Source organism: Tachypleus tridentatus, chromosome 7 (genome assembly GCF_004210375.1).
Source record: "Tachypleus tridentatus isolate NWPU-2018 chromosome 7, ASM421037v1, whole genome shotgun sequence".
Lineage (NCBI taxonomy): Eukaryota > Metazoa > Arthropoda > Merostomata > Xiphosura > Limulidae > Tachypleus > Tachypleus tridentatus.
In genome coordinates, this window is record NC_134831.1 from 107,252,283 (window position 1) to 107,279,364 (window position 27,082).

Sequence of the window (27,082 nt, forward strand, 5' to 3'; positions counted from 1 at the left end):
AAAAAAGAAAAACCTCTATCATAAAGTAATCTACAGATTATTTCCCCAATACTCTAAAAGCTATAATAAAAAATCTATAACATATTTGTATGTGGCTAAAATTCTACAGACAATGACGGATCCCTCACTCAAACAGTGAACCACTGCTGAGCAACTCATTACACACATAAAACCAAGGCAATGTGGGAGTGGTACTTCTGTCCTTACCACTAAATAGAACATAATTTGAGATCCTGAACCAGATCATGAATTAATTTTGGAAAAATAAAACAACCTGAAAGTTTTGCCAACAAAGATTGAAGACATCTTTCAATGAATAATAGTCTATAGTAACCAAACATTAAATGACTTGCACTGAAGTCCAACTGAAAAAAAATGGTTGCAAACTGAAAACTAGTTTTTGTGTTAGATTACAATTTTGGATGCTCTGAATCATTTGGATGAGGGAGTACATCTGAATTATTCCCATCATCCATCTTCAGACATGCTGGTATCAAAATATTTAGTGTTATATCACACTGACATGAGCCACAGTGATAACCTGATGATTACACATTCGAGAATCTAATGACTGCACAAACTATGGTGAGAAGGTGATAATAACAGAGACCACAGCATCACATGATGATGGCATGCACCATAGAGTGAATGTGATGATGACAAGGAATGAAATTAGAACTTTCTAATGGCATAAACCACAGTTAGAACTTCGTATGTTATCATCACCAAAGGCATACTGGAGAGTAAGTGTGATTTAGTTCCTAATGTTGTCTAAAAATTCAATTCTTAAATATAATGCAGTAAGGAAAGACCAATCAATCTGTCAGTTCAAAATGAAATGTAACGGTTTATAAATTTCTAACCTGTAATTCAGTCAATATTTAGTTTTATTGAGTTTATATGGAAGATTTCTATGATTTTTCACACTTTATGTGTTCAGAAACATGCAGTTGTCCCACTTAATGAGCGACTTGTTAGAAATCTACAGTAACAGAGATTTGTGACTTTATCAGTCTTATTCTGCTTTTGTACAGTCTAGGTCTTGTTTTAAGTGTTAATTTTAAATTATATAATTTGAGGTGTATCCATTAGGACTTGTAGAATGTCTGTACTTAGAGTTTTGTGAAGCATTTACGGAAAGGTGAGTAAAGTGTTATATGCAATGATGGCAATGTGAGACAGAAAAAGGCTGTCTAATTTAAACTTCTCTATTTTATAATTTATTTAGAAACATTAAACAAAATACCAATCAATAAGTAACAGCAACTGAATGAAACACACAATATTTTAATTTCTATGGTATTAACATCTTCTAAAATCCAGCAACAAACCAACTTAACATTTAAGTATTTCAAGACATGACCATCCATTGTTTGACAAGAACATTGTATATAAAGTAACACCAGTTTAAAGAACTTAACATTTAAGTATTCTAAGACATTACCAACTACTGTATGAGAAAAGCATTGTAAATAAAGTAAAATTAGTTTAAACAACATAAGTATTTAAGACATTACCAGCTACTGTATGACAAGTACATGTATATAAAGTAACACTAGTTCAAACAACTTAAGTATTTAAGACATTACCAGCTACTGTATGACAAGTACATGTATATAAAGTAACATTAGTTTAAACAACATAAGTATTTTAAGATATTACCAACTACTGTATGACAAGAACATTGTACATAAAGTAACACTAGTTTAAACAACAAATAAGTATTTTAAGACATTACCAGCTACTGTATGACAAGTACATTTACATAAAGTAACACTAGTTTAAACAACATAAGTATTTAAGACATTACCAGCTACTGTATGACAAGTACATTTACATAAAGTAACACTAGTTTAAACAACATAAGTATTTAAGACATTACCAGCTACTGTATGACAAGTACATTTACATAAAGTAACACTAGTTCAAACAACAAATAAGTATTTTAAGACATTACCAGCTATTGTATGACAAGTACATAAAGTAACACTAGTTTACACAACATAAGTATTTAAGACATTACCAGCTACTGTATGACAAGAACATGTATATAAAGTAACACTAGTTTAAACAACATAAGTATTTAAGACATTACCAGCTACTGTATGACAAGTACATGTACATAAAGTAACACTAGTTTAAACAACATAAGTATTTTAAGACATTACCAGCTACTGTATGACAAGTACATGTACATAAAGTAACACTAGTTTAAACAACAAATAAGTATTTTAAGACATTACCAGCTACTGTATGACAAGAACATTGTATATAAAGTAACACTAGTTTAAACAACAAATAAGTATTTTAAGACATTACCAGCTACTGTATGACAAGCACATGTACATAAAGTAACACTAGTTTAAACAACAAATAAGTATTTTAAGACATTACCAGCTACTGTATGACAAGAACATTGTATATAAAGTAACACTAGTTTACACAACATAAGTATTTTAAGACATTACCAGCTACTGTATGACAAGAACATTGTACATAAAGTAACACTAGTTTACACAACTTAAGTATTTAAGACATTACCAGCTATTGTATGACAAGAACATGTATATAAAGTAACACTAGTTTAAACAACATAAGTATTTAAGACATTACCTGCTACTGTATGACAAGTACATTGTATATAAAGTAACACTAGTTTAAACAACATAAGTATTTAAGACATTACCAGCTACTGTATGACAATTACATGTACATAAAGCAACACTAGTTTAAACAACATAAGTATTTAAGACATTACCAGCTACTGTATGACAAGTACATGTACATAAAGTAACACTAGTTTAAACAACATAAGTATTTAAGACATTACCAGCTACTGTATGACAAGTACATGTACATAAAGTAACACTAGTTTAAACAACATAAGTATTTAAGACATTACCAGCTACTGTATGACAAGTACATGTACATAAAGTAACACTAGTTTAAACAACAAATAAGTATTTTAAGACATTACCAGCTACTGTATGACAAGAACATTGTACATAAAGTAACACTAGTTTAAACAACAAATAAGTATTTTAAGACATTACCAGCTACTGTATGACAAGTACATGTACATAAAGTAACACTAGTTTAAACAACATAAGTATTTTAAGACATTACCAGCTACTGTATGACAAGCACATGTACATAAAGTAACACTAGTTTAAACAACAAATAAGTATTTTAAGACATTACCAGCTATTGTATGACAAGTACATAAAGTAACACTAGTTTACACAACATAAGTATTTAAGACATTACCAGCTACTGTATGACAAGTACATGTACATAAAGTAACACTAGTTTAAACAACATAAGTATTTAAGACATTACCAGCTACTGTATGACAAGTACATGTACATAAAGTAACACTAGTTTAAACAACAAATAAGTATTTTAAGACATTACCAGCTACTGTATGACAAGCACATGTACATAAAGTAACACTAGTTTAAACAACATAAGTATTTAAGACATTACCAGCTACTGTATGACAAGTACATGTACATAAAGTAACACTAGTTTAAACAACAAATAAGTATTTTAAGACATTACCAGCTACTGTATGACAAACACATGTACATAAAGTAACACTAGTTTAAACAACATAAGTATTTTAAGACATTACCAGCTACTGTATGACAAGTACATGTACATAAAGTAACACTAGTTTAAACAACAAATAAGTATTTTAAGACATTACCAGCTACTGTATGACAAGAACATTGTATATAAAGTAACACTAGTTTAAACAACAAATAAGTATTTTAAGACATTACCAGCTACTGTATGACAAGAACATTGTATATAAAGTAACACTAGTTTACACAACATAAGTATTTTAAGACATTACCAGCTACTGTATGACAAGAACATTGTACATAAAGTAAAATTTAAGACATTACCAGCTATGACAAGAACATGTATATAAAGTAACACTAGTTTAAACAACATAGTATTTAAGACATTACCTGCTACTGTATGACAAGTACATTGTATATAAAGTAATATTTAAGACATTACCAGCTACTGTATGACAAGCACATGTACATAAAGCAACACTAGTTTACACAACATAAGTATTTAAGACATTACCAGCTATTGTATGACAAGTACATAAAGTAACACTAGTTTACACAACATAAGTATTTAAGACATTACCAGCTACTGTATGACAAGAACATGTATATAAAGTAACACTAGTTTAAACAACATAAGTATTTAAGACATTACCAGCTATTGTATGACAAGTACATAAAGTAACACTAGTTTACACAACATAAGTATTTAAGACATTACCAGCTACTGTATGACAAGCACATGTACATAAAGTAACACTAGTTTAAACAACAAATAAGTATTTAAGACATTACCTGCTACTGTATGACAAGCACATGTACATAAAGTAACACTAGTTTAAACAACATAAGTATTTAAGACATTACCAGCTACTGTATGACAAGCACATGTACATAAAGTAACACTAGTTTAAACAACATAAGTATTTAAGACATTACCAGCTACTGTATGACAAGAACATGTAACAGTAGTTTAAACAACTTAACATTCTAGTGAAGGAAAACAAAGTCTATATCATTACCTTTCTTTCTTTTAGAGGTGGTTCATACCTGTAGCTCAAAGCCACTTTCACTAAGTAGGTGACCGCTTCTGCTCCCCATTCTCTCATCCTTATGTGAGGATGCTGAGAAACCTATAAAATGAATTATCCAGAGGTTTAAACATATTCATAGATAAACAATATGTTCAAGTATAGTAATGTTATTTTAATACAATACAAATTATCATACTAATATTTTATAACAAGAAGCATCACACCAATAACTGCTACAAGAGGTTCTAAAAGATTACAGTTCCTCCTAACTTGCAACTGATTTGCTAAATATATCTACAACACTGCAATGTACCATAACATCCTGTAGTTGATTATTTAAAGGTATCTATAAGAACAAAATGTACCATAACCTATAACAGGTAAAATTTTCAAAGGTGTCTATAACATTACAGTGCCATTTTTATCTCCTGAAGGTAAATTAGTAAAGGTATCTAAAACAGTAACATACACCATACCTCCATCAAATAATCTCTTAATTACATCACTACAAGGTTAGTTGAATCAACTGACATCATAACCATTTTGTAGTCATTATAGTGTCTTACCTCTAACTATTAATACACTTTATATATCTTTCCAAACTCTGGTAGATCAAGTCTTTTATTTCATTTGTTTGTTTTTGAAGTTTGTGCACAGGTATGTGAGGGGTATCTGCACTAGCCGTCCCTAATTTAGCAGTGTAAGATTAGAGGGAAGGGTCATCAACACCCACCACCAACTCTTGGGCTACCATTTTATCAACAAATAGTGGGATTGACCATTAAATCATGATGTCCCCACGGCTGAAAGGATGAGTATGTTTGGTTAGACAGGGATTCAAACCCGCAACCTGGATTACAAGTGCCTTAACTACTGCACCATGCCAGACCCCAGTAGAGTCTTTTGTAGAGAGAAAAATTCAGACTTTTAATGAAGTATTTTCACTAAAGAGTTGTCTGTGAATACATACAATATTTATATATAGGTATCTTTGTTGTTCAGTGACTGAAAACACATTCGTCTCCAAAATTTTATATTTTATTTTTGGAATCTCTGAAATAAAGCTTAAACTTTCTTTTCTCAGTAAATATTTATAATTTTTCTATAACACTATGAAACAAAATTTTTACTTTTTCTTGTTTCTGGGCAGAAAGTGTTATTTCCCAATTGCTTATACCTAAAGTAAATGGAAAAGACCTATTTTTCTCTTCACACTTTGCATTTGTGACCTGGATAATGAAATTTTCACATTTACCTATTTTCCAAAACATTCCAGGTAGATTAAGAGAGAATTTTCTCAAACTTACAAGAATTTTCAAGAACCTTTCAGAATGTTCTAGAACTTTCCATAGTAATATACATACAGGGGCTCACCACTTCAGTTTAGTTCTAGTTGCCTAAGTAAACACACAGACCTATCTTTATATGCAAAAACGGCTCGTTTGGGTTGAGAAAATATTTTACATAGAAGAGCGAACAACGTTTTGACCTTCCTAGGTCATCTTCAGGTTAACAAAGATAGTTTGCAACTGACCGTTGCCGGATAACTGTCTTAGGGACGAGAGTTTAAACGAGTACGGAATTGTAGGGGGCGTTGCAGTTGATATTAGGTAATTAATTAGTATAGGTATACAGGTGTTATTTTACATTGGTTTAATTTTGGTTTTAGTTGCTGTATGAGTAGGGAAATAGGGCTTTTTTGATTTTGCGTTTTTTTTATATTTGTTTCCTTACTTAGCATCTGGGAGTTTTATATGGTTATGTTGTGTTTATTTGATTTGCAATGCTCAAATATAATTGAAACGTAATTCGAATGCTATAACTGAACACTGGACACTAGAGTAAAGCAGACTGTATTTTGTTTTCTTTCTTATTCATTTTGGCTGTGGACTGTCTTATAAAAATTCCATACCCATTTAAACTCTCGTCTCTAAGACAGTTATCGGGCAACGGTCAGTTGCAAACTATCTTTGTTAACCTGAAAATGACCTAGGAAGGTCGAAACGTTGTTCGCTCTTCTATGTAAATTATTTTCTCAACCAAAACGAGCCGTTTTTGCATATAAATTTCTCAACAAATGGGTTTCTCGACATCACTGATTACACAGACCTATCTGATTTTATCAGAGATGGTATCAAGAAGCTGCAAGCTTTCTCCAGGTGCATTCAGAAGCCTCAAAGCTGTGCTGCTCCATAATGGAAATAAGTATCCGTCTTTTTCCCTGGCTCATTCGGTGCACCTCAAAAAGGAATACAATGGCATCAAGACCTTGCTAGAAGCCTCAAAACTGTGCTGCTCCATAATGGAAATAAGTATCCGTCTTTTTCCCTGGCTCATTCGGTGCACCTCAAAAAGGAATACAATGGCATCAAGACCTTGCTAGAAGCCTTGAAGTATGATAAGTATGGCTGGGAGGTTATTGGAGACTTTAAAATTGTAGCATTCCTGATGGGTCTCCAAGGAGGCTTTACCAAGTTTCCCTGTTATCTTTGCCTTTGGTACAGCAGGAACACTGCAGTGCACTACAACAGGAAGCACTGGCCACAACGGACCAAGTTCTCTGTGGAAAGGCACAATGTCAAGTGTGAGCCACTAGTGAACCTCCAGAAAATGTTGTTCCCACCACTGCACATAAAACTGGGTCTTACAAAACAATTTGTCACAAGGAAACTGCAGCCTTCAAGTACTTTCAAAACTTCTTCCCTAAGCTCTCAGAGGCAAAAGTCAAAGCTGGTGTCTTCATTAGACCACAAATAGAGAAGATCCTGGAGTGCATAGAATTCCCCAAGAAGCTCAGTAGGAAAGAATAAAAAGCTTGGGGCAACTTTGTTACAGTGGTTCAGGACTTCTTGGGCAATTACAAGGCCAAAGGGTTGAGGCTCTGGTGAAGAACTACAGTATAATGGACTGCAGGATGTCCCTGAAAGTCCATGACCTTGACACTCGTCTTGTTAAATTCAAGGAGAACATGGGAGCATACTCAGAGGAGCAAGGAGAGCACTTCCACCAAGATATAGTGGACTTCGAAATCTGCTACCAAGGAGCGTATAATGAAAATATGTTGGGAAACTATATTTGGGGCCTGATACATGAAAGTTATTTATAATACAGTTGCAAATCGTGAAAAACTATTCAGTTCTAAACATTTTTGTTCACTTTTGAATAACATATATTGTTTTATTCAGACCTTATGTAAACGAAAATGTGCAAATTTGCCTGTTTTTACATAGAAAATAGGTTAATTTCTAAATTTCTTTATCCAGGCCACAAAAGCAAAGTTTGAAGGGAATAATGGTCATTTTCTGTATGTTTACATCATAAGCAATTAAGAAATAACACCTACTATCCAGTAACACAATTTGTGCTACACAGTGTTATTTTCTCTGACCTAACTTTATATGCTTTAGTAAATTTCAGTGACACTGTAATAACCAAAAAAATTTGAAAGAAATTTAAATTATTCACTTTTCTTTCTAGAATAACTTCAAATTATTAGTTTATCCTAATTTGTTTTAAACTTAAAACATTATACACCTATTTATATTTACATTTTATTGATTTATTACCCTTTGAACCTTGTCTATCTGCTGGTCATGACATTATAAGTTGTAATTAACTTATTTAACATGCAGTTCTCATTATTCTATCAAATTCCAATAAATGAAATTATAGCTCAGAACAAAATGACTTTCTTATCATCTATTTCACATAATCTAACGTAAATGTTTTCTATTTTTACATTTTAGTTCCTTTTACAATTAGTAATAAATAATACACATGAAAAAAACAATACTTACCTGGATCCTCTGTTTCTTGCTGTTGTTTTCCCTACCAACTAAAACATTGCAGTACCATCCCTATCTCCATAAGGTGTTTTGTTAAAGGTATCTACCACATTGCAGTACCATCCCTATCTCCATAGCATGTTTTGTTAAAAGTATCTACAACATTGCAGTGCCATCTGTATTTCCATGAGGTGTTTTGATAAAGGTATCTACAACATTGCAGTACCATCCCTATCTCAAATAGGTGTTTTGATAGAAGGTATCTACAACATTGCAGTACCATCCTTATCTCCATAGCGTGTTTTGTTAAAGCTACCTAAAACGTTGCAGTGCTATCCCTACCTCCACTAGGTGTTTTGTTAAAACTATCTACAGCATTGCAATGCCATCTCTATATCCATAAGGTGTTTTCTTAAAGATATCTATTATGTTTTAGTACCAACCCTATCTGCATAAGGTATCTACAACATTGCAGTTCCATCCATATCTCCATGAAGTGTTTTGTTAAAGGTATCTATGACTTTCCAGTCCCTTCTCTATTTCCATGAGGTGTTTTGTTAAAGGTATCCACAACATTGCAGTACCATTCCTATCTCCATGAGGTGTTTTGTTAAAGGTATCTACAACATTTCAGTGCCATCCCTATCTCCATGAGGTGTTTTGTTAAAGGTATCCACAACATTGCAGTACCATCCCTATCTCCATGAAGTGTTTTGTTAAAGGTATCTACAACATTTCAGTGCCATCCCTATCTCCATGAGGTGTTTTGTTAAAGGTATCCACAACATTGCAGTGCCATACCTATCTCCATAAGGTGTTTTGCTAAAGGTATCAATAACATTGCAGTGCCTTCTCTATCTCTGTGAGGTGTTCTGTTAAAAGTATCCACAACATTTCAGTGTCATCCCTATCTCCATGAGGTGTTTTATTAAAGGTATCCACAACATTGCAGTGCCATACCTATCTCCATAAGGTGTTTTGCTAAAGGTATCAATAACATTGCAGTGCCATACCTATCTCCATAAGGTGTTTTGCTAAAGGTATCAATAACATTGCAGTGCCATACCTATCTCCATAAGGTGTTTTGCTAAAGGTATCAATAACATTGCAGTGCCTTCTCTATCTCTGTGCGGTGTTCTGTTAAAGGTATCTACAACATTGCAGTGCAATTACCTCCAGCAGATGATTTGTTAAAGGTCTCCACAACACTTCAACACGAGCAAGGTTAACTAAACCAGTTTCAAGAAGCTTTGCAACGGCAAACAAAGATGGTTCCTAGAAAGACAAATTTCTTTATTATTCTGTAGCTAAACTCAAACTACACAGTGAAAATAAAAGCTTTTGGTAATTGCTTTCATCTTCCCTACTACTTCTTACAGTAACATATGCAAGTCCACATATGTCAACAACAAAACGTTCAGTTTCATACAATTAAACCAAAATTCTTCCACACCTTCCTAAGAATGTGAACAATAAAATTTGCTGATCTATAATTATGTAAATTTGTAAAATATTGAATTTTTTTACAGAAAACTACTATTTTCACGTGAAATCTACTATTATTAATAGTTAGTAATTTCATTGTACAATGATTAATACTTTTCATGATACACACAGACTGATAATTTACTTTTTCCTGTATCTCTTTCTAACTAACACCATTTTAAGTTGAAATTTGATTATCAAAACTTAATTACTTAAGACTAAAGTACCACATAATATCTTTTAACAAGCATAATGCAAAATGAAGGCAAACAAAAAAAAGTACTGAAATTTTATTTATAAATAAACAATTAATGTAAAGTAGCCAAGAATATATTGAATTACATGATGAAATCTAGTAATTCACAAGTATTATTATAAGATATCATGATGGTACTTAGAAATATACCATATTTTCCTCCTCTCAAACTGTAAATGTTTTTCAGACATATGTGCTTTCAGATTTTCAATACAAGAAATCCAGCTATGCTGACTTTATTCCATGTGCTACTATCATATAATTAAACATGTGTCATATTTAATTACTTTTTTACAGAAACAGTGTACAGGTTTTATTTACAGATACATTTATCTATCTCAAGTGTTTATATTTACAGATGTTAAACTCTTGCAACTTTTACCTCTGAGAAACTAATGATGTGAGTAATGTCTGTAGTATGAGATGACACTACTGTTTTCTGTAACTAATGTCATATTCTTTAAGCCTACAAAAATGGTGTGAGTGGCACCTGCACTACAAGATGGATGGCATTATCTTTCTTTTTGTATGCCATATTTCTCGGTCTACAACAGATGACATGGTTAATGCTTGTAGACTGAGATGGGTAGGTTTCTTTTTCTACATAATGTCAATTTTTTTCAGTTTAAAACAGATGATTTGGGTAACGTGTATAGAGGAAACCCCACAGTAAAATCAATGTTGATTATGTGCACGACTTTACAATGGTAATAAGTGTTACATACTGGAGATAAAACATTCAAAATTATATCAGTATAGTTAGTAAACCTGACTAGGTTTCCTTTTTAAATACAAATGTGTTTTTATGGTAATTAATTAATAACTTTCCACAATACTTTCAATTACTGTGCCATGCAGTTTACTTACTCTATTATTATAAGCAAGATCCATGGACTCCGTGGACAGTTTACAGAGAGCATCAATCAAATGATGTAAGGCTACATCATCGAGGTATCTAAAACATAAAAATATCTATTTAACACATAAACTCCCAGTACAACACAAAACATGCTGCACCAACTGTATAACCAAACATACAACTAAACCAGACAGAAACGAAACAGAAAGAAAGTGGGTGACTTACTGGGTAGAGTGCAAGACGTGAGACAAAGTGTCTGCCAAAGGAAGGTAACTGGCAGCAGTTAGGAAGAGAGAAGGACAATTGTTACTGACTGAACACCAGCAACAAGATATACCAAAACTTCTGTTCCAGTGTTCACTAAATTCTTCTATTTGAGTTTTACGTTTAGAGCAATTGGAAAAACTAAATATACAAATTGTTTTTGAAAGTGTCTATGGTTTTGGCATTTCAAAAATATATTTTTATACATTTACTAATTTTTTTCCAAAACTTGTATTCTAATAATATCTAACATTGTAGAACAGAGATTCAGAAGTTACAGTTGCTAAGAAGAAATCACAAAACTATTATTATACAAACTCAAAATCAGACAGCACATTCTCCTAAGTTCTACTAAAACATAGAGCAAAAATAACTTATCCATACTTGGGTAAGTTAAATAGATCAGTTATACTTTCACTTCAAAGTTAAAAACAGTAAACTGAAAAAATTTATTACAATACAAGACTGTTTCCATTTCCAATTACCTTATATGAGTCATGATGAAAATATAAGAATTTTACATTTATAGCAAACCAAAACAAAAAGGCCGATAAATATTACCAGTCTTTAGTGAAATACTAATAACTCAGCAAGACCTAACCAAACGGCACATAATCTGCAACTTAAGTAAACATTAACTAAATTAAACATATCCAGTCACTCAAAATGTTAGTAAAGTGTCAATAAGCATCCAATCACTGAAACCTTTAATGAAGTGTTTAAAAACATTCAGCCACTAAACACTAGTAAAATGTCTAATTATCCAATCAATGAAAACATTACTGAAGTGTCTATAGTCAGCAACTAAGCACTTTAGTAAAGTGTATGAGTATTCAATCACTGAAACCTTTAGTGAAGTGTCTATAAATACTCAGTGACTATGTGCTTTTGTAAAGTGTCTAAGTATCCAATCACTGCAAACTTCAGTGATGTGTCAATAAATAGTCAGCCACTAAACACTTTACTAAAGTGTCTATAAATTTTCAAAACTGTAGTTAAGTGTTTATAATTAGTCAATTACTTAAAGCTATAGTGAAATGTATATAAATAACACACTATACAACACTAAAGTAAGATTTTTTTTATAATATTTTTGTTGTTAAGTGCAAAGGTACATACTACCATATCTGTGCCCACCACATGTATTAAAATGAAGTTTTAGCACTACAAGCCTTCAGATTCTAACACCAAACCATTCAGGAATGAATGTTGAAGATCATCGAAAACGTTAACAAAGTACAAATAAGTAATTAACCATTTAATAATCAATTAAATATTAGCAAACTTACCCAATATTTAAAACTTAAGAGTTTATATAAAATCTTGAAAGACATTTTAAAAAACAGAATGTAATTCAAAATGTGTATTTTCCAAACATTTGTATCAAAAATGAAGATAATAGGGTTTAGAAAGATTATAACACACAAAAAAATTCAGAAATATTCAATACATAGGTTTAAAACTGAAGTGTTAAAAAACAGCTATACATTTAAATGAAAATTCACCAGTATCTACTTGAAAAACTGGTACTTTGGTTTCAACAATATACATTAAAGTGAACTGTTTTTACTTAGAAATAAAACTTATTTATACATGGATGTACTGTGTCTGTTATCATAACCACAAGAATATGGTGGTTATGGTGCCCATCTTTTGCCTACAGAAGTATTAGTATTTTCCCAACCAATAACATGTAGTATAACAGTTTATTTCAGATGTTAAACTACTTTAAAATACACTGTTAAAAGTATTTAACTGGCTTTTGTTGGTTCCTAGAGTTGTTAGGTAACAGTATATTGCTTTTGTATTCATTGTTATCATGATACAACTATTTTCTATATTTTGTAAATTTCATTCCATTCTTTAATTAATATTAGTTTCATTAAAAGTAGATTAAAATATAACATTTCATTTTATTGTATATTTTTATCGTAAGGATTATTTGAGCACTTAGTACACAAATTTAGGACTAACCTAAGTTTCATACATTGAATGTTAGTAGGATTATGGCTTACAATCATCAGTGGTAAAGATTCTCAAATACAATATTTAATCATAAGTTTTTGTTTTATGACAGTGACTACTCTTATAACAATTACTGGGTACATTTTTCAGTCTTTATATATAGTTTCTTTTGATCAAAAGTAAATAAGTGTCTACTTCCTTCTAAGAGATTTTGGGTTTTTAAAACACAACTGTTAATTTTATTTTAAAAACAACTGTGTACTTAAAGTATGACCCTTGCAGTGGGGTGATCATCTACAGAATATAAATGACCATTCATTGTCAGGCATCAAGCAGAAGCCTTCATCTGCCACAGAGTGTAATGTGAACAAATGATACTGTTTATCACTTCAGACAGTTGCATGGAATTTAAGATGTGTTACATCTTTGACACTTCTTCTGCATGTTTGGCCAGGTTGGTAAATCTTCTTTTGAGGTCATCCTTTATACTAAAGAAACACACTTTCATCTAAGTGGATATGGAAAAACAACATGCAATCCAGCCTGAAAGAATGACCACCTACCAACAAGGTACTTCTACTAATATGATAATCATACAATATTACCAGCAGTATTTTACTTGTGGGTTTTTCTAAAAAAAAGATTGTCTTTTGAAAGAGTCCACAAAAATTTAATGGATCTTAAAAGGTCATCAAGAACAAGATTGTGAAGATCCATGAAGTGAGACGTGTCTGCAATATCTTCACTTGCTTCTAAAATATTCCTATCGTGTACCATTGTTGTCATGGGTATAAATCAGGTGATATAAAAACACTAATAATACATGCCACACCGACAAAACCATATCATAAATATCTCATTCCATGCTATGTATGTTGAACATAAATCTAGTGAAGTTTAGTTCAACTAGAACAAGTAGTTACTAAGTACCCATTATAAGATTAAGGCATGGCCATTCTTGTTTCTAAACTGCAAAACAAACGTAAGATAACCAACAACACTGAATATAGTTTAATACGCTAAGAGCTCACACAGACCAAACACAAAACAATCACTTAACAGCACTTGCTGAACAAATATAGGAAAATCAGTCAACAGCTCTTCTACAAAAAAGCATATAACAATCACTCAACAGCACCCACAAACCAAAAATAAGACTATTAGTCAACAGCTACCCCAGAAAAAGCACAGAACAATCTGCCAACAGCACCAAGGAACAAAATGGAAAAGCATCAGTCAATGGCACCCATAGCCCAAACACAGCTTCCACAGAACCAATCAGTCAACAGTACTTCTACATCAAGCACAGGACCAACAGACAAGAATAATTCAGTTAATACCTTCCCAGACCAAACAATCAACAGTACGTATAAAATTAATATATGACAATGTGTCAACAGTGCCTGAAGATCACATATTGGATAACAAGTCAATAGCAGTCAAAGACTAAATGTCAACAGATCAGTTAACAGCTCATTAGACCAAACACAAGAGCTTCCCAATATAAAATACAACACAATTAGTTAATAGTTCCCCTGACCAAACAAAGAACAATCAGTTAATTACCTGTAAAAAAGTGAGTTAAAAGTACCAATAGACCAGAAACTCAGTCAGCAGCATTCATATACCAAATGTATAGCAATCGATCAATGATACCTGTAGACCAAACATACAAAAAATCAGTCAGCAGTTCTACTGCTTATAGGTATAACAATCATCAACAAGACAACCACATAATTGCACCCAAATACCAAATATAAAACAGCCAGTAAGTAACACCAGCTGGTTATATGCAAGATAATCAGTCAGCACTGTACCAATAATGATGACACAGAGTTACTCTTAACCAAACAAAAGTAAACTCTGTTACTTTTATAATGTACACAAATCTGAAAGCAAGCAGTGTGTTCAGTTAAATATCACAAGCCATCTTTGATATAGTCTAGCACACTAACCACTTGGCCACATGCATGCAAAAATATATCTTTCTGTCATATACAAAATTAGTTTATAAATGTAAAATGTTGTAATAATGAACACATTACTTTATTACAATAATAGCCTTTCTATTTACTTTATGTCCATCTTTCTCATATTAAAATTATTCAAGTTAAAAATAGTATCTTAAAAGTACAAATAACTTCACCTTACACAATAATGTTTCACACATTTAATTTGGAATTGTAAAAAGTTAATCACATCACAACTTTTCATTAAAGAAAATGTTTAATAATATTCAGTTCTCTCATGTACTAGAATAATGTTTTGTCTTATCCTACATAATTTATTAAGTTTTGATAATCAAAACTAGATTTTCTGAAAACTTAAGTAAATTGGCAACTTAAAGATATTAATCTATTAATATTTTAGACATAAATCAGGATTGGGTTCCACTAGCAAATAAGTGATTCATTATTATCTGAATTAATTCATGACACACTGACTGTTGGCATTTTATACCCCAAATAAATGCCCTAAGGAAATTCTAATTCTCAATCACCTTTAATGTGCCCTCTATCTGGATACTGTATTTAAACACCTCATTCAAACAATATGATCACTTTTGCAAGACATAAACCAGCTTTTATTGAGGAGGTAGGATGTCAGCAGAGATAAGTAGTATTGGAAATACATTTTCAGTTTAGGAAAATATTTACTTCCAAAATATAGTTACCTCTGTTGACAATACAGATATAATTCCACATAGAAGGTGGAAATGCCAATGCAGGCATAATCCATACAGAAAGTGTTTGCATAGAACAACAGAGTGACAAGATACAAATTGTATAATAGCAGGAGAACCACACTACATCCAGAACAGGCATGCTCTTAACTGGAACTTACTTCCTAAATCAAAAGTGGAATAGAGAATGAGTAATGATCAGAAAAGGCCAGCACCAACCAGATATCCCAGGTTCCACAAATCAGGGCTGGAATTAAGTGATTGTAGTACCTACACTGCATGTTGTTGGTCAGGACTATTAGACCACAATGTTTTATATATATGCTTTTGACTGAATCCCAGCCCATAGCCATAAGGTGATGCAATTAACACCATTTGAATTCCCATAAGTAAGCAAGCAACACCTAAGTAGAACTTTCTTCTCCATCTGAAGAAGTCCAAAGGATAACACATTAGGCTTGAAATGATGGAATGATATATGTCATACTAAACTAAAAGAACAGAATTCACATAGTATGGAATTTTAAACATTCAACCTCAATCCCTAACCAAATGGACAAGGTATATTCTACATGCCCTGGAATTATGGAGAGGACAAGGAACCTGTGCTCAACCAAGGACCTGGGATGGGATTACTCTGTGTTTGTAGTTATGAGGAAAGAATGGACCTCCTTAAAGGAACAATATATGAAACCAACATTGGTCAAAAAGAAACACCATGCACCCCCCAACCAGATAGTTTCATGACAAATCTGAAGTGGAATTTCAAGTAGGCTCCCACAGATGCTGGTGCCACTCCTACTGACATCTGGGAAAACATCTAGGGACCCGAGTAGAAGGGCCTCCAACATTTCCCTCTTCTCCAAGAGTAAAGAAACACACTCAAATGCTCTGAAGGAAAATCCTCTGTCTGCACCTGAAAACTGTGGGTGGTAAGGACACCTGAAATCCACTACTAGAGTTTGGGGAGTAATATGCATTAGGGAGTCCTAAAGAGCAGTGTTCTGCAAACTGTGCAATAAGTGAACTGAGTTCATTACATTTTAAAAGCAAACCAATCCTAATTTATTTAACTTGAAGATAGGCAAAAACATGCAGGATCCTCTTCAGCTTTACTCATGACAGTCCATGAGTGGTAGCCTGTAATAATAATGTAATACCTTCTGGTGGGTGCCTAGATAGTCTTATGGACCATCCAATTTCAATGAAGTCTGTTGCAACCTGTAATTATTATAGTGAAAATAGTTTCTAGTGCAGAAATGAAAAGAGAAAATACTCTTGCTTGAGCAACATTTGTCACAGAGTGGGATCCAATGAAAATTAAAGGGGCCCTGGAAATAAAAGAGTATATAATGGAGGAAAATACCTCTGGTTAAAATCAGATAGATGAGGTCAAAATAGCTGCAAAGAGTAGACACAAAACCCTAAGAAGAGGAACTGCCATATCATGTAAGTAATGAGATGGAAAAGTATTAGTAGTTATCTACATATGAGCCCATACAATGTCTTCCTAAGAGAAATTCAACCAAGCAGCTAATGACATAGAGATATGACAGATTTGGTGAGATATGACACACAAAAAGATTCCTCTCCTGTGAATTATTTTACAAAGCCACCTCATTAGGGTAATGGAAGATAAGTCAGAGGATGTAGAAAGATCCCACTGAATGAACAACTGATTATTAGTACCTTGTGAATCATTTTACAAAGCCACCTCATTAGGGTAATGGAAGATAAGTGAGAGGATGTAGAAAGATCCCACTGAATGAACAACTGATTAACAGTACCTTGAAATGAGTTAGTGTGAGCCACCAAACACTTGAGGGCCCTGAGGGAGTTGGATAAACACTACAGCTCAATATATTCCAAAATTATAAACAGAAATAGAAGGCAATGATGATAGAAAAGAATGTAAACAGGCTGTATCAATTTGTGATTCTAACATCTTTGGAACTTCAGCAAATAGTTGGGATAGAAAAAAGAACCTTATCATCAATCTCTAATGGTAGAAAATGATAGATGAATCCTTTCTAACAAAGCATTTTTATCTAATAAATCCCAACAACAAACTGGAAAGGGAACCATATTAAGTACAAAAGAAGACAATCTGACTGAAGTAGATGTCAGCAACTCATCCTCAAACTGCTGAGGTGAACATTGGTAAGCTTCAGACAAAAGTTGGAATGAATATAAACTACTCAGGACAGTTGTGAGAATAAGATAAATCTGAAAAAAATTGTGATCCATTTAAAGTGATTATAGGTTACAATCTACACCTTCACAGGTCCAAAATGGGGTCTCATCCATTGAGAATCTAAATAGGTTGCCTCCTGGCAGTGATAAGCCAGAGTATGCTGGCAAATGTGGTGGACATGACATAACTATCCCATCATGTAACTGAATGGCAAATCTTCAAGCAGAAACAGCAATATAAAGAAAAGAAGGAAAAAAACCAAGTTGTCATTTGCTGTCCTTTCTACAAACAAGGAAGGAGTAGAGTCAAATGCAATAGAAGAGACTCCAATAACCTCACAAACCTGAGTAACCAACTGAAAAAAAAGGGAGCTGAAGGTGGCTGATCAAAATAATTCTCTGTTGAGGCCAACTTAGTGAAAGAATGAGCCAGAAAAATCAAATATAAATTCTCACCAGTCATTCCTGGATCATTTTCAAAAGTCACCTCAAAATTCCATGAAGAGACACCGTTGGTCCACATGTCTTCCAGCAGATAATAACACAAAGTTGTAATTGAAAATGCTCCCCAACCCTGACTGTTGAAAAACACCAGATAGCAGTAGTGAAAAAGAGGAAGTCTGGCTGACCTCTGTAGTAACAATTATTAACTCGAGAATTCATACCAATCAGTACAATTTTTTGTAAACTAATTTATAAATATAAATGAAAATATAACCACAGAAATGCCTAACATACTCAAAGTTACAACATAGACAATAATCACAATACTCCTATTGACTGAAACCAGTGCCAAATGCTTTGTTGAGAAAACGTGATTATATTATCTGAATGTGGTGCTGATATATAGTACCTAGATATACTGAAGTTGATGGAGAATTTTGCAAATTAACTTTTGCCTAAAACAGATGGAGCAAACATTTTCAATGCTTAGATGGGAAAATTGTGGAAACCCTGAAGATTGAAAAATAGCTATTTTATCAGCAGAGGTATGTTTTGCATATATATTTCTCTACAAGTGGGTTTTCTCGACATCACTGATTATGTTTTGGAAAGTCCACTGATATGGAAGAATTTCCATTTATTAACCAAAGTTAAAAAAAAAGAACTTATATTTATAGAAAAGTCAAGTAACATATATGTTATAGATGATAACATCTGTTTATTATTAACAAAACTATTAGATGTTGGAACTTGACATAAAAATCTATTAATTAATAATGATGATTCAATAATTATGAATAATGAACTTCAATAGTGTTTGAAAAGTAATCATTTTCTTGTTTTTCATCTAATACAACCATTTTATTAGTTCATTTTTTCATTGTGCCATAGTATTACTAATTTTTATATATTTTTTTCAATTAGTTAGAGAGATAAAAACAATACACTACAACAGCAAAAGCTAAGTTTCTGATAGTTCACACTTAATATAACTTACTGTGAGCTTTCAAAGAGACGGGAAAGCATGGCAGATAGCACAGGCAAGTCTGCCATGACAGCTGTTGTAATAACAGCATTTGGAGTCTCTGTAGTACGGCCTGCTTTTAAACTTCCTCCAGTTGATGGTTTCAAACCAAGAATCCAAACCAAGTGCTATAAAACAGGGAATATAAACAGTACACCTGCCATTACAACTATCTTCACTATCACCTATAGCCCATACATTATGAAAATTTGTGTGATGAATTAAAAACACAAACAAACTCCATTACTGTTTTCAAAACCCGCAGTTGTACAAACAAACAAATTTCCGTACATCACTAACATCCATTACAAATAAAAAGCTTTCTCTTTCATCAAAAAATTTTAAAAATGAGATGAGTATTGGAACTGAAACATACCTGTAGAGTGGTGAGGACCAAATGCCATGCTGTCCCCAGTATTGACCCATGACAATGGGCCAAGCTTAAAATTGATCTCATACACTGCAAGTTTTTTGCTGTCAACTGCAAACAACATTTTACAACATTAGTACAAAAGTATAGAAACATTTATTCTAAGATACCTGTTTACTAAATTTCATAGAAAACATTTGAGTAGCTTTACCTATTTTTTAAATAGGAGACTAGAGGCACCTAATCAATGCCACTTACCTTCTTGACCTCCAGGGTTTCAACTTTATCCATCTAAGCACTGGTCTAATTTTTTCTCGCTTATTCCAGTCTTGTATATACCACTCAACTGCCCTTAGCGATATACTCTCCACCTAAGTCAATAGTCAATGTGCTCTCCATCCTGGTACTGTATACAAGCACCTCATTCAGGTATGAGATCACTTTATCAAGACTAACACCATCCCGGTCTCTAACACCAGCTCTTAGTGGGGAGGAAGGGCAGGACAGGGTCAGTGGAGGTAAACATTATTAGAAATAAATTGTCAACTTAGGAAACCGTAGAAAACATTATACGCACACACCTAGACAAAAAGCAAAATCAACTAACAAAAGTAAACACATTTCACGAATCAAAAAATCACGAAACCATATACTGCTGCATACCTATATTCCCGACATCAGCAGAAAAATAACCAACATTTGGCAAAAACTAGTTACAAAATATGACATTCCAGTTAATACCAAATTTATTCAAAACCAGGCACAAAACTGAGGTCTATACTATGTAAAAAATACACTGACAAACACCACACCAACATTATTTATAAAATACAATGTGATAACTGCCACGACTTCTATATTGGAGAAACAAGTAGAAAAATGGAAACCAGATTCAAAAAACACAAAAAGTCACCTTCACACGTTTTCGAACACTGCAAATCAAATAAACACAACATAACCACAGAAAACACTTAAATACTAAATAAAGAAACAAACATAAACAAATGCAAAATTAAAGAAGCCTTACTTATACAACAACTTAAGCCCAAAATAAACCAATACAAAGGAACACCTTTATACCTATATTAATAAATATAATCAAACATCTAAGCATGCCCTCTACATTCCTATACACAGTTACACAACCCCCTTCAAACATGTGAGCAGCTATCAGTCAGTTACCTCTTTCTTTCTTTGTGAACCTGACGATGACCGAAGAAGGTCGAAACGTTGTTCGCTCCTCTACATAAACAATTTTCTCAACCCAAACCAGTCATTTTTACATATATATTTCTTTACAAGTGTTTTCTCATCATCACTGATTGTGTGTACCTAACTCAACCACAGGAACAGAATTCATCCAATCTGAAATTACGAATGTTCATCATCTTCACTCTCCAACCAAGTGGGCAAGGAGCACCCACTTGCCCCAAGAATTATGGAGAGGACATGGAACACTGTCCTAAGTCCAGGACCCAGAATGAGACCATTCCACGTTCAGAATTACAAGGAAATAATGGATCTCCTTCCATGAACAATATACTAAATTTATACTAATAATAAAGAAGGGCCATGCATATCCCAACCAGAGTGGATTAGCATCATATCTTAACCAGTATTATAACTAGGCTCAGGCAGAGGCTGTTGTCACTCCTACCAACATCTAGGAAAATCAAATGAAGACCAAAGGAAGGTCATTAAATTTCATTCCCTTTTCTAATAGTGGAGTAATTCACTCGAAAAACTCCATCCACCCCAACATTTTTTAAAATCAAATTGACCATGATTTATTCAATCCAGTGATCAACATAAATGGGTAACTTTCATCATGATAGTCCATGAGTTATGGTTGAGCATAATATGATAATACGTAATCTGGTGAGCTCCTAGATTGTCTTATGAAACACCTCTTTTTGACAGAGGCTATCGAACTGGACTGATAAAAACATACCAGTGTGGGCAACACTTGCCACAGAGTGGGATCCAGTGAGGGAAAAAAAAGAAAGAGGTAAAGGATGCTGAAAAGAGACAGGAGGAAGAACAAAAATACTTACTCCTTCATCACAGAGTAGCTTAAAATGTGATTAAATCCGATAAGATGTAACTTGCAGAAGCTTCCTCACTTGTAAAAAATCCAGAATAAACAAAACAGATTAATTTGCAAAACCACCTGGTCAAAGTAACTGGGAGTAACTTCTGGGAAATAGAAAGATCCTAATGAAAAAGAGTTGAGTTTTATCACCTTGAAAGTGGTTAGTGTAAGCCACTAACACCTTAAAGTTCTGACAGGACAAATTGAACCCCATTCTCTACCTGCCAAAGTCTTAACAAGATAGGACCTTTCAGAGTGTAACAGAACAGAAGTGGAGTGATAAAGAGTCCTGTACAGTGCAAATATCTTTGACCTACAACACCCACATCAACCATACCACAAATATCCTTTAAAGGAAAGTTGATACATGGTACATGAAGATAAAAGCTTGAATGGATGCCAAGATAAAGCATTTAAAACACCATTCTAATCTTTCAGTTGAGTGGGCAAAACGATCATTTGGGAAAGACTCCAAATGATTGCACTGACGAGTCACAAACTTTTGATGTTTAGAATAATGAAAAGTAGTCGATAAAGATGACTTGTATAAAATAATATACAAAGTTAGACCTAAGTCAAAACATGAGATATGGTTTGGGTGAAGTGAGTTCAGTTTCCTCTTGAGACACCAATGGCAATAAGTGTTACTTACATCGATAAATTACCATTGTGGGTCTATGCATACACTGATACACAAACAAGGCAACTTTAGAAGTCAAAACACAATGTCGTGCATGCATGAAGTGAGAGCTTGAAAAAATTTTGCTGTAAAATGTTAGACTCAGACTAACTCAACAGAGATAACAAAATAGGAAAAGGTAGAGGTAGACCCTTTTGAAGACGCTGTAGAAGAGGAAACCATGGTTTTAAAATATTGATGTGAAAGGAAGATCTGTCATCTATCCATTGGCCCTATAATTCCTGACCATTGATATATGTACCCCATCCCTAAGGTGAGGCATCCAAGAAGAGATAAATCTCAGGATGATGGGGCAGAATAAGAACACCAATGGTGGTGTTGCTTTGATGTAACTGCCATTTGAGAACATAAAAGTTGCTCCTGATGATGACTGGGTGATCTGTTGGATTGCAATTTATGATCCATTGGTTATGCAGAAACCATGTGTGCTAATCCCAAAGGAATTAGAGTATCAAAGGATGCCCGCATCTCCAAGAGAGATAGAACCATCAAAATAAATAAAAGACTGACTGCCTGTTCCATACCTTTGAGGCAGATGAGAGTTGGCTGAGCCTGTCTTAAATATTTTGAAAAATACATCTATATGGACAGTATAGAAGTCACAAAAGCTTGTTTTCTTATCAGAGCTGAGAAATCCAGGTACGTTGTTCTGCCAACTGGCAAGATGATGGCAAAAGTAACCACTCATCCAGATAATAGTGTGTGCACGCTTGCTAAGTACAAATGTGACAGGATAAACTCTTATGACTGCAGAGGACACATGATACAAATGCTAAGCTAAAGAACTTGACCCTTGTGCATGAAATTAAAATAGTGGCAGAATGAATATACTTTAAGAATGTGGAGATATGCATAAACAACATCAAACATGGTCATTCACAGACCTGGTGAAAAATGCCAATGTAGGTTAAGAGAAGACTCAAATATGAACCTGGGAGGACCTAAGAATTGGTTCAGACAAGAAAGACCAATGATTGGCTCTCATTTTCTCATTTTCTTGGGCACAACAAATAAATGGGATCAACCTTCTCTACCACCTCCTTGACCAATAACTTTGATAGCCTTGGAACGAAGACCCATACTCCACAGACATGCTGGAGGTGTAAATACCACAGATTGAGAGGATAAAGAAGGTGGAAAAGTTAACAGAATGACCAACCCAGATGCTAGAGCCTGTAGTAACCATGGAAATGTGGTGAAGGAATTCAGGTGCCCTTCAGTTGTTGTAAACTTACTCCCACAGACCCCCACACACAAATAGGGTAATCACTGATGCAGTTGTGATGGTCTGCCTAAGAGAAAGAGCTTCAAAACTAAGGGCAGAATCTATTCTGAATATTTGTAGGGTTAACCACAGAAACTAAAGGTCAGGACATCCGACACACAATTGCACAATGACTTCCAACAGAAGCCAAAGAAAGACTAGAGGCCAACAATAATGAAAAGAAACAAATAGTTGACACCAATACATTATTCCAATGACTCTGAGATGCTCATCAACATCAGTGAATGAAGAAAAGAAGCCTCATGTAACTTCTGGAGAACTACAGCAGGTAGATGAACCCCTTCAAGGAGTCTCTATCCAATAAATCTCAGCAAAATACAAGTCAGGAAACAATATAGAGAACAAAAACTGACAATTTTATCAAGGTAGAAGTTACCAAAAGAGCCAAATTTTCCTCAAATGAATGTGGGGACCATTAATAGGTTTCCAATAAAATTTATTAGGGGGGGGGGAGAAATATCAGGAGTGAGTATCAATCAAATCCAAGAAATTATTATCTGCTGAAAATGGTCACAAAATCCAGTCTAAAATCCCCACATATCAAAAGGAGGATCTAGTCTGTGAAATCAAAATATACATTTATCTCGTGATACTAAGCCAAACATGTACTTTAACAAACACAGGCAACAAAGTACATCTATTCCATTATGTAATAAAACAGTAAATCTCCCAACATGAACAGCAAAATAGAGTGAAGGATTAAGAAACTAAGTAGTCACCCTCAGATCTTTATACCATGATGGATGGAGTAGATTTAAAAACATTTGGAGAAAATTCCCAAACCTGACAAACCCAATTTTCTAACTGAAAAAATGGTAAAGAAGGTGGCTGATTCAAATTGATCTTGTGAGCACCCAATTTAGTAAAGAGTCCAAAATTTTCTCCAGACTGTCCTGGTGATTGAGAAAAGCATTCTTAGAACTCCCTGGAGAGATGCTTCTGGACTGAATATGTGTCTCCATCGTACGATGAAGAAAATCACAGACAACCTCAAATGACAGTGACCCCACCCCCAACTTCTGAAAGATGCTGGATAACAGAGATGGAATAAAGGAGTGCTGATTAGCCACTGTGCTATAAACAGTAATGTGTGAATCCATGCCCAATAATGACATGTTGCTGTTTTTCTTTTTATAATAATAGTTACTAAATATAATTTATATAGAAAGCCACTAGACAACACAAAAATGACAAGTTAGTTAATTATTGCAGTACTTGTGTAAAGAAACCCATCTAAACACCTTGTCAAGATAAAGTGATAACATTTTATGAAGCTGCTTATATGCAGTACCAGATTAGAAGATGCACTGACACAGGTGGAGAGTATATTGCCAAGGGCAACTGAATGGGGTATAAAAGACTGGAATGGGTGAGATAAAATCAGACCAATACTTAAGATGGGCATAATTGAAACCCTAGGGGTTGAGGATTAGGTAGCTACTAGTGTCATCAGGTGGTAAGTATGTTTTGGAAACAACAAACATCAAGTAATCAACTCTTTACTGACTCATCATGCCTTTATCTAGCCCTCTACATAGTTCTCATTTTAACCATCTCAAAGGAAACAAAACATGCCAAGTAATTAACACATCATTGACTCACCATACCAAGAACTAGCCTCCCACCTAGTTTTCATCTTAACCCCTAAAAAACAACAACAAACAAAAATAATCAAGCCCTCTACCTAGTTCTCTTCATAACCATCTAAAACAAAACAACAAAAATCAAATCACTGAATCATCATGCCATTGTCTAGCTCTGTACCTAGCTCTCATCTTAACCACCTAAAAACAAACATCAAGTAATTAACACATCATTGACTCACCATGATACAGCCCTATACCTAGCTCCACTTTACATATCTAAAGAAAACATCAAATAATTAACTAAACAGTGACACACCATAACATGATCAAGCCCACTATCTAGTTCCATCTTAACTCATAGAAATACAACAAACATAATCAACCCCTACACCTAGTTCCACCTTTACCATCTAAAAGAAACAACAAACATTACTGATCTAGCCCTCTATCTAGTTTCCATCTTAACACTATTAAAACTGCAGAGTAGCCTTCCATTCTGATGAAAAACTTGTATATCAAATTATACAATTTAAGTAAAAACAATAATTATGTCTATATTTCAAGACTTCTTTATTTAAGCATATCTAAGAATTTATATTTTGTTACTTTTAAAAATTTAATTAACTTGCAAAAAAAATTTTTTTAATGTTTGAACCTGTATATCTACAGCTCCAAGGAGTATTAACCAGAATTTCTTCTGTCCATCACACGATTTATGTTTACATTTACCCAGAACCTGTCATCTTCTAGAAACAAATTGTTTACATTTACCCAGAACCTGTCATCTTCTAGAAACAAATTGTTTACATTTACCCAGAACCTGTCATCTTCTAGAAACAAATTGTTTACATTTACCCAGAACCCGTCATCTTCTAGAAACAAATTGTTTACATTTACCCAGAACCCGTCATCTTCTAGAAACAAATTGTTTACATTTACCCAGAACCTGTCATCTTCTAGAAACAAATTGTTTACATTTACCCAGAACCCGTCATCTTCTAGAAACAAATTGTTTACATTTACCCAGAACCTGTCATCTTCTAGAAACAAATTGTTTACATTTACCCAGAACCGTCATCTTCTAGAAACAAATTCATCCACGTTTTCTTTATCAAACAACTTTTCTGTGAGTGACTTTCCCATGAATCATGTGTTGAGAGAATTTTATGGTGTTAAAAAAGTATGTTGGACAGTAATTAATAAATCTTAGATTCAAAATATGATAACACCAATGGTTGAAAATGACTTGTTTGAAAAAATTCCTGTCTGTGTCAAAGAAAATCAAAAAAAAAATTGGAGTAAGCTGTGATGTATGATTTCTGAGAAATTGGACAGTGAAAGTTCCCACAGTAGAGAAAACAATTCTAAAACATTTTACAAAAGTCAGAATGAAGCCACAAACCTAGAGATTTGTTTTAAGTTTCTTCTGTCTATATTTACATTTGTGATCAGATATCTTTTTTAATATCTGTT

The 27,082-nt window shown here is 33.6% G+C and overlaps 1 protein-coding gene across 4 annotated transcripts in view; it reads right to left on the reverse strand.

The window, feature by feature from the left end:
- The window catches only part of mon2 (Mon2 homolog, regulator of endosome-to-Golgi trafficking), a 130,102-nt gene that overhangs the window by 51,667 nt on the left and 51,353 nt on the right, over positions 1 to 27,082 (reverse strand). For all 4 annotated transcript variants that reach the window (XM_076513447.1, XM_076513444.1, XM_076513445.1 and 1 more), the window contains exons 15-19: positions 19,953 to 20,057; positions 19,550 to 19,704; positions 11,012 to 11,099; positions 9,577 to 9,678; positions 4,607 to 4,717 (exon numbers count right to left, since the gene is read on the reverse strand). In XM_076513447.1, coding sequence (XP_076369562.1) covers positions 4,607 to 4,717; positions 9,577 to 9,678; positions 11,012 to 11,099; positions 19,550 to 19,704; positions 19,953 to 20,057 — 561 coding nt within the window. The remainder of the gene's footprint in view (positions 1 to 4,606; positions 4,718 to 9,576; positions 9,679 to 11,011; positions 11,100 to 19,549; positions 19,705 to 19,952; positions 20,058 to 27,082) is intronic.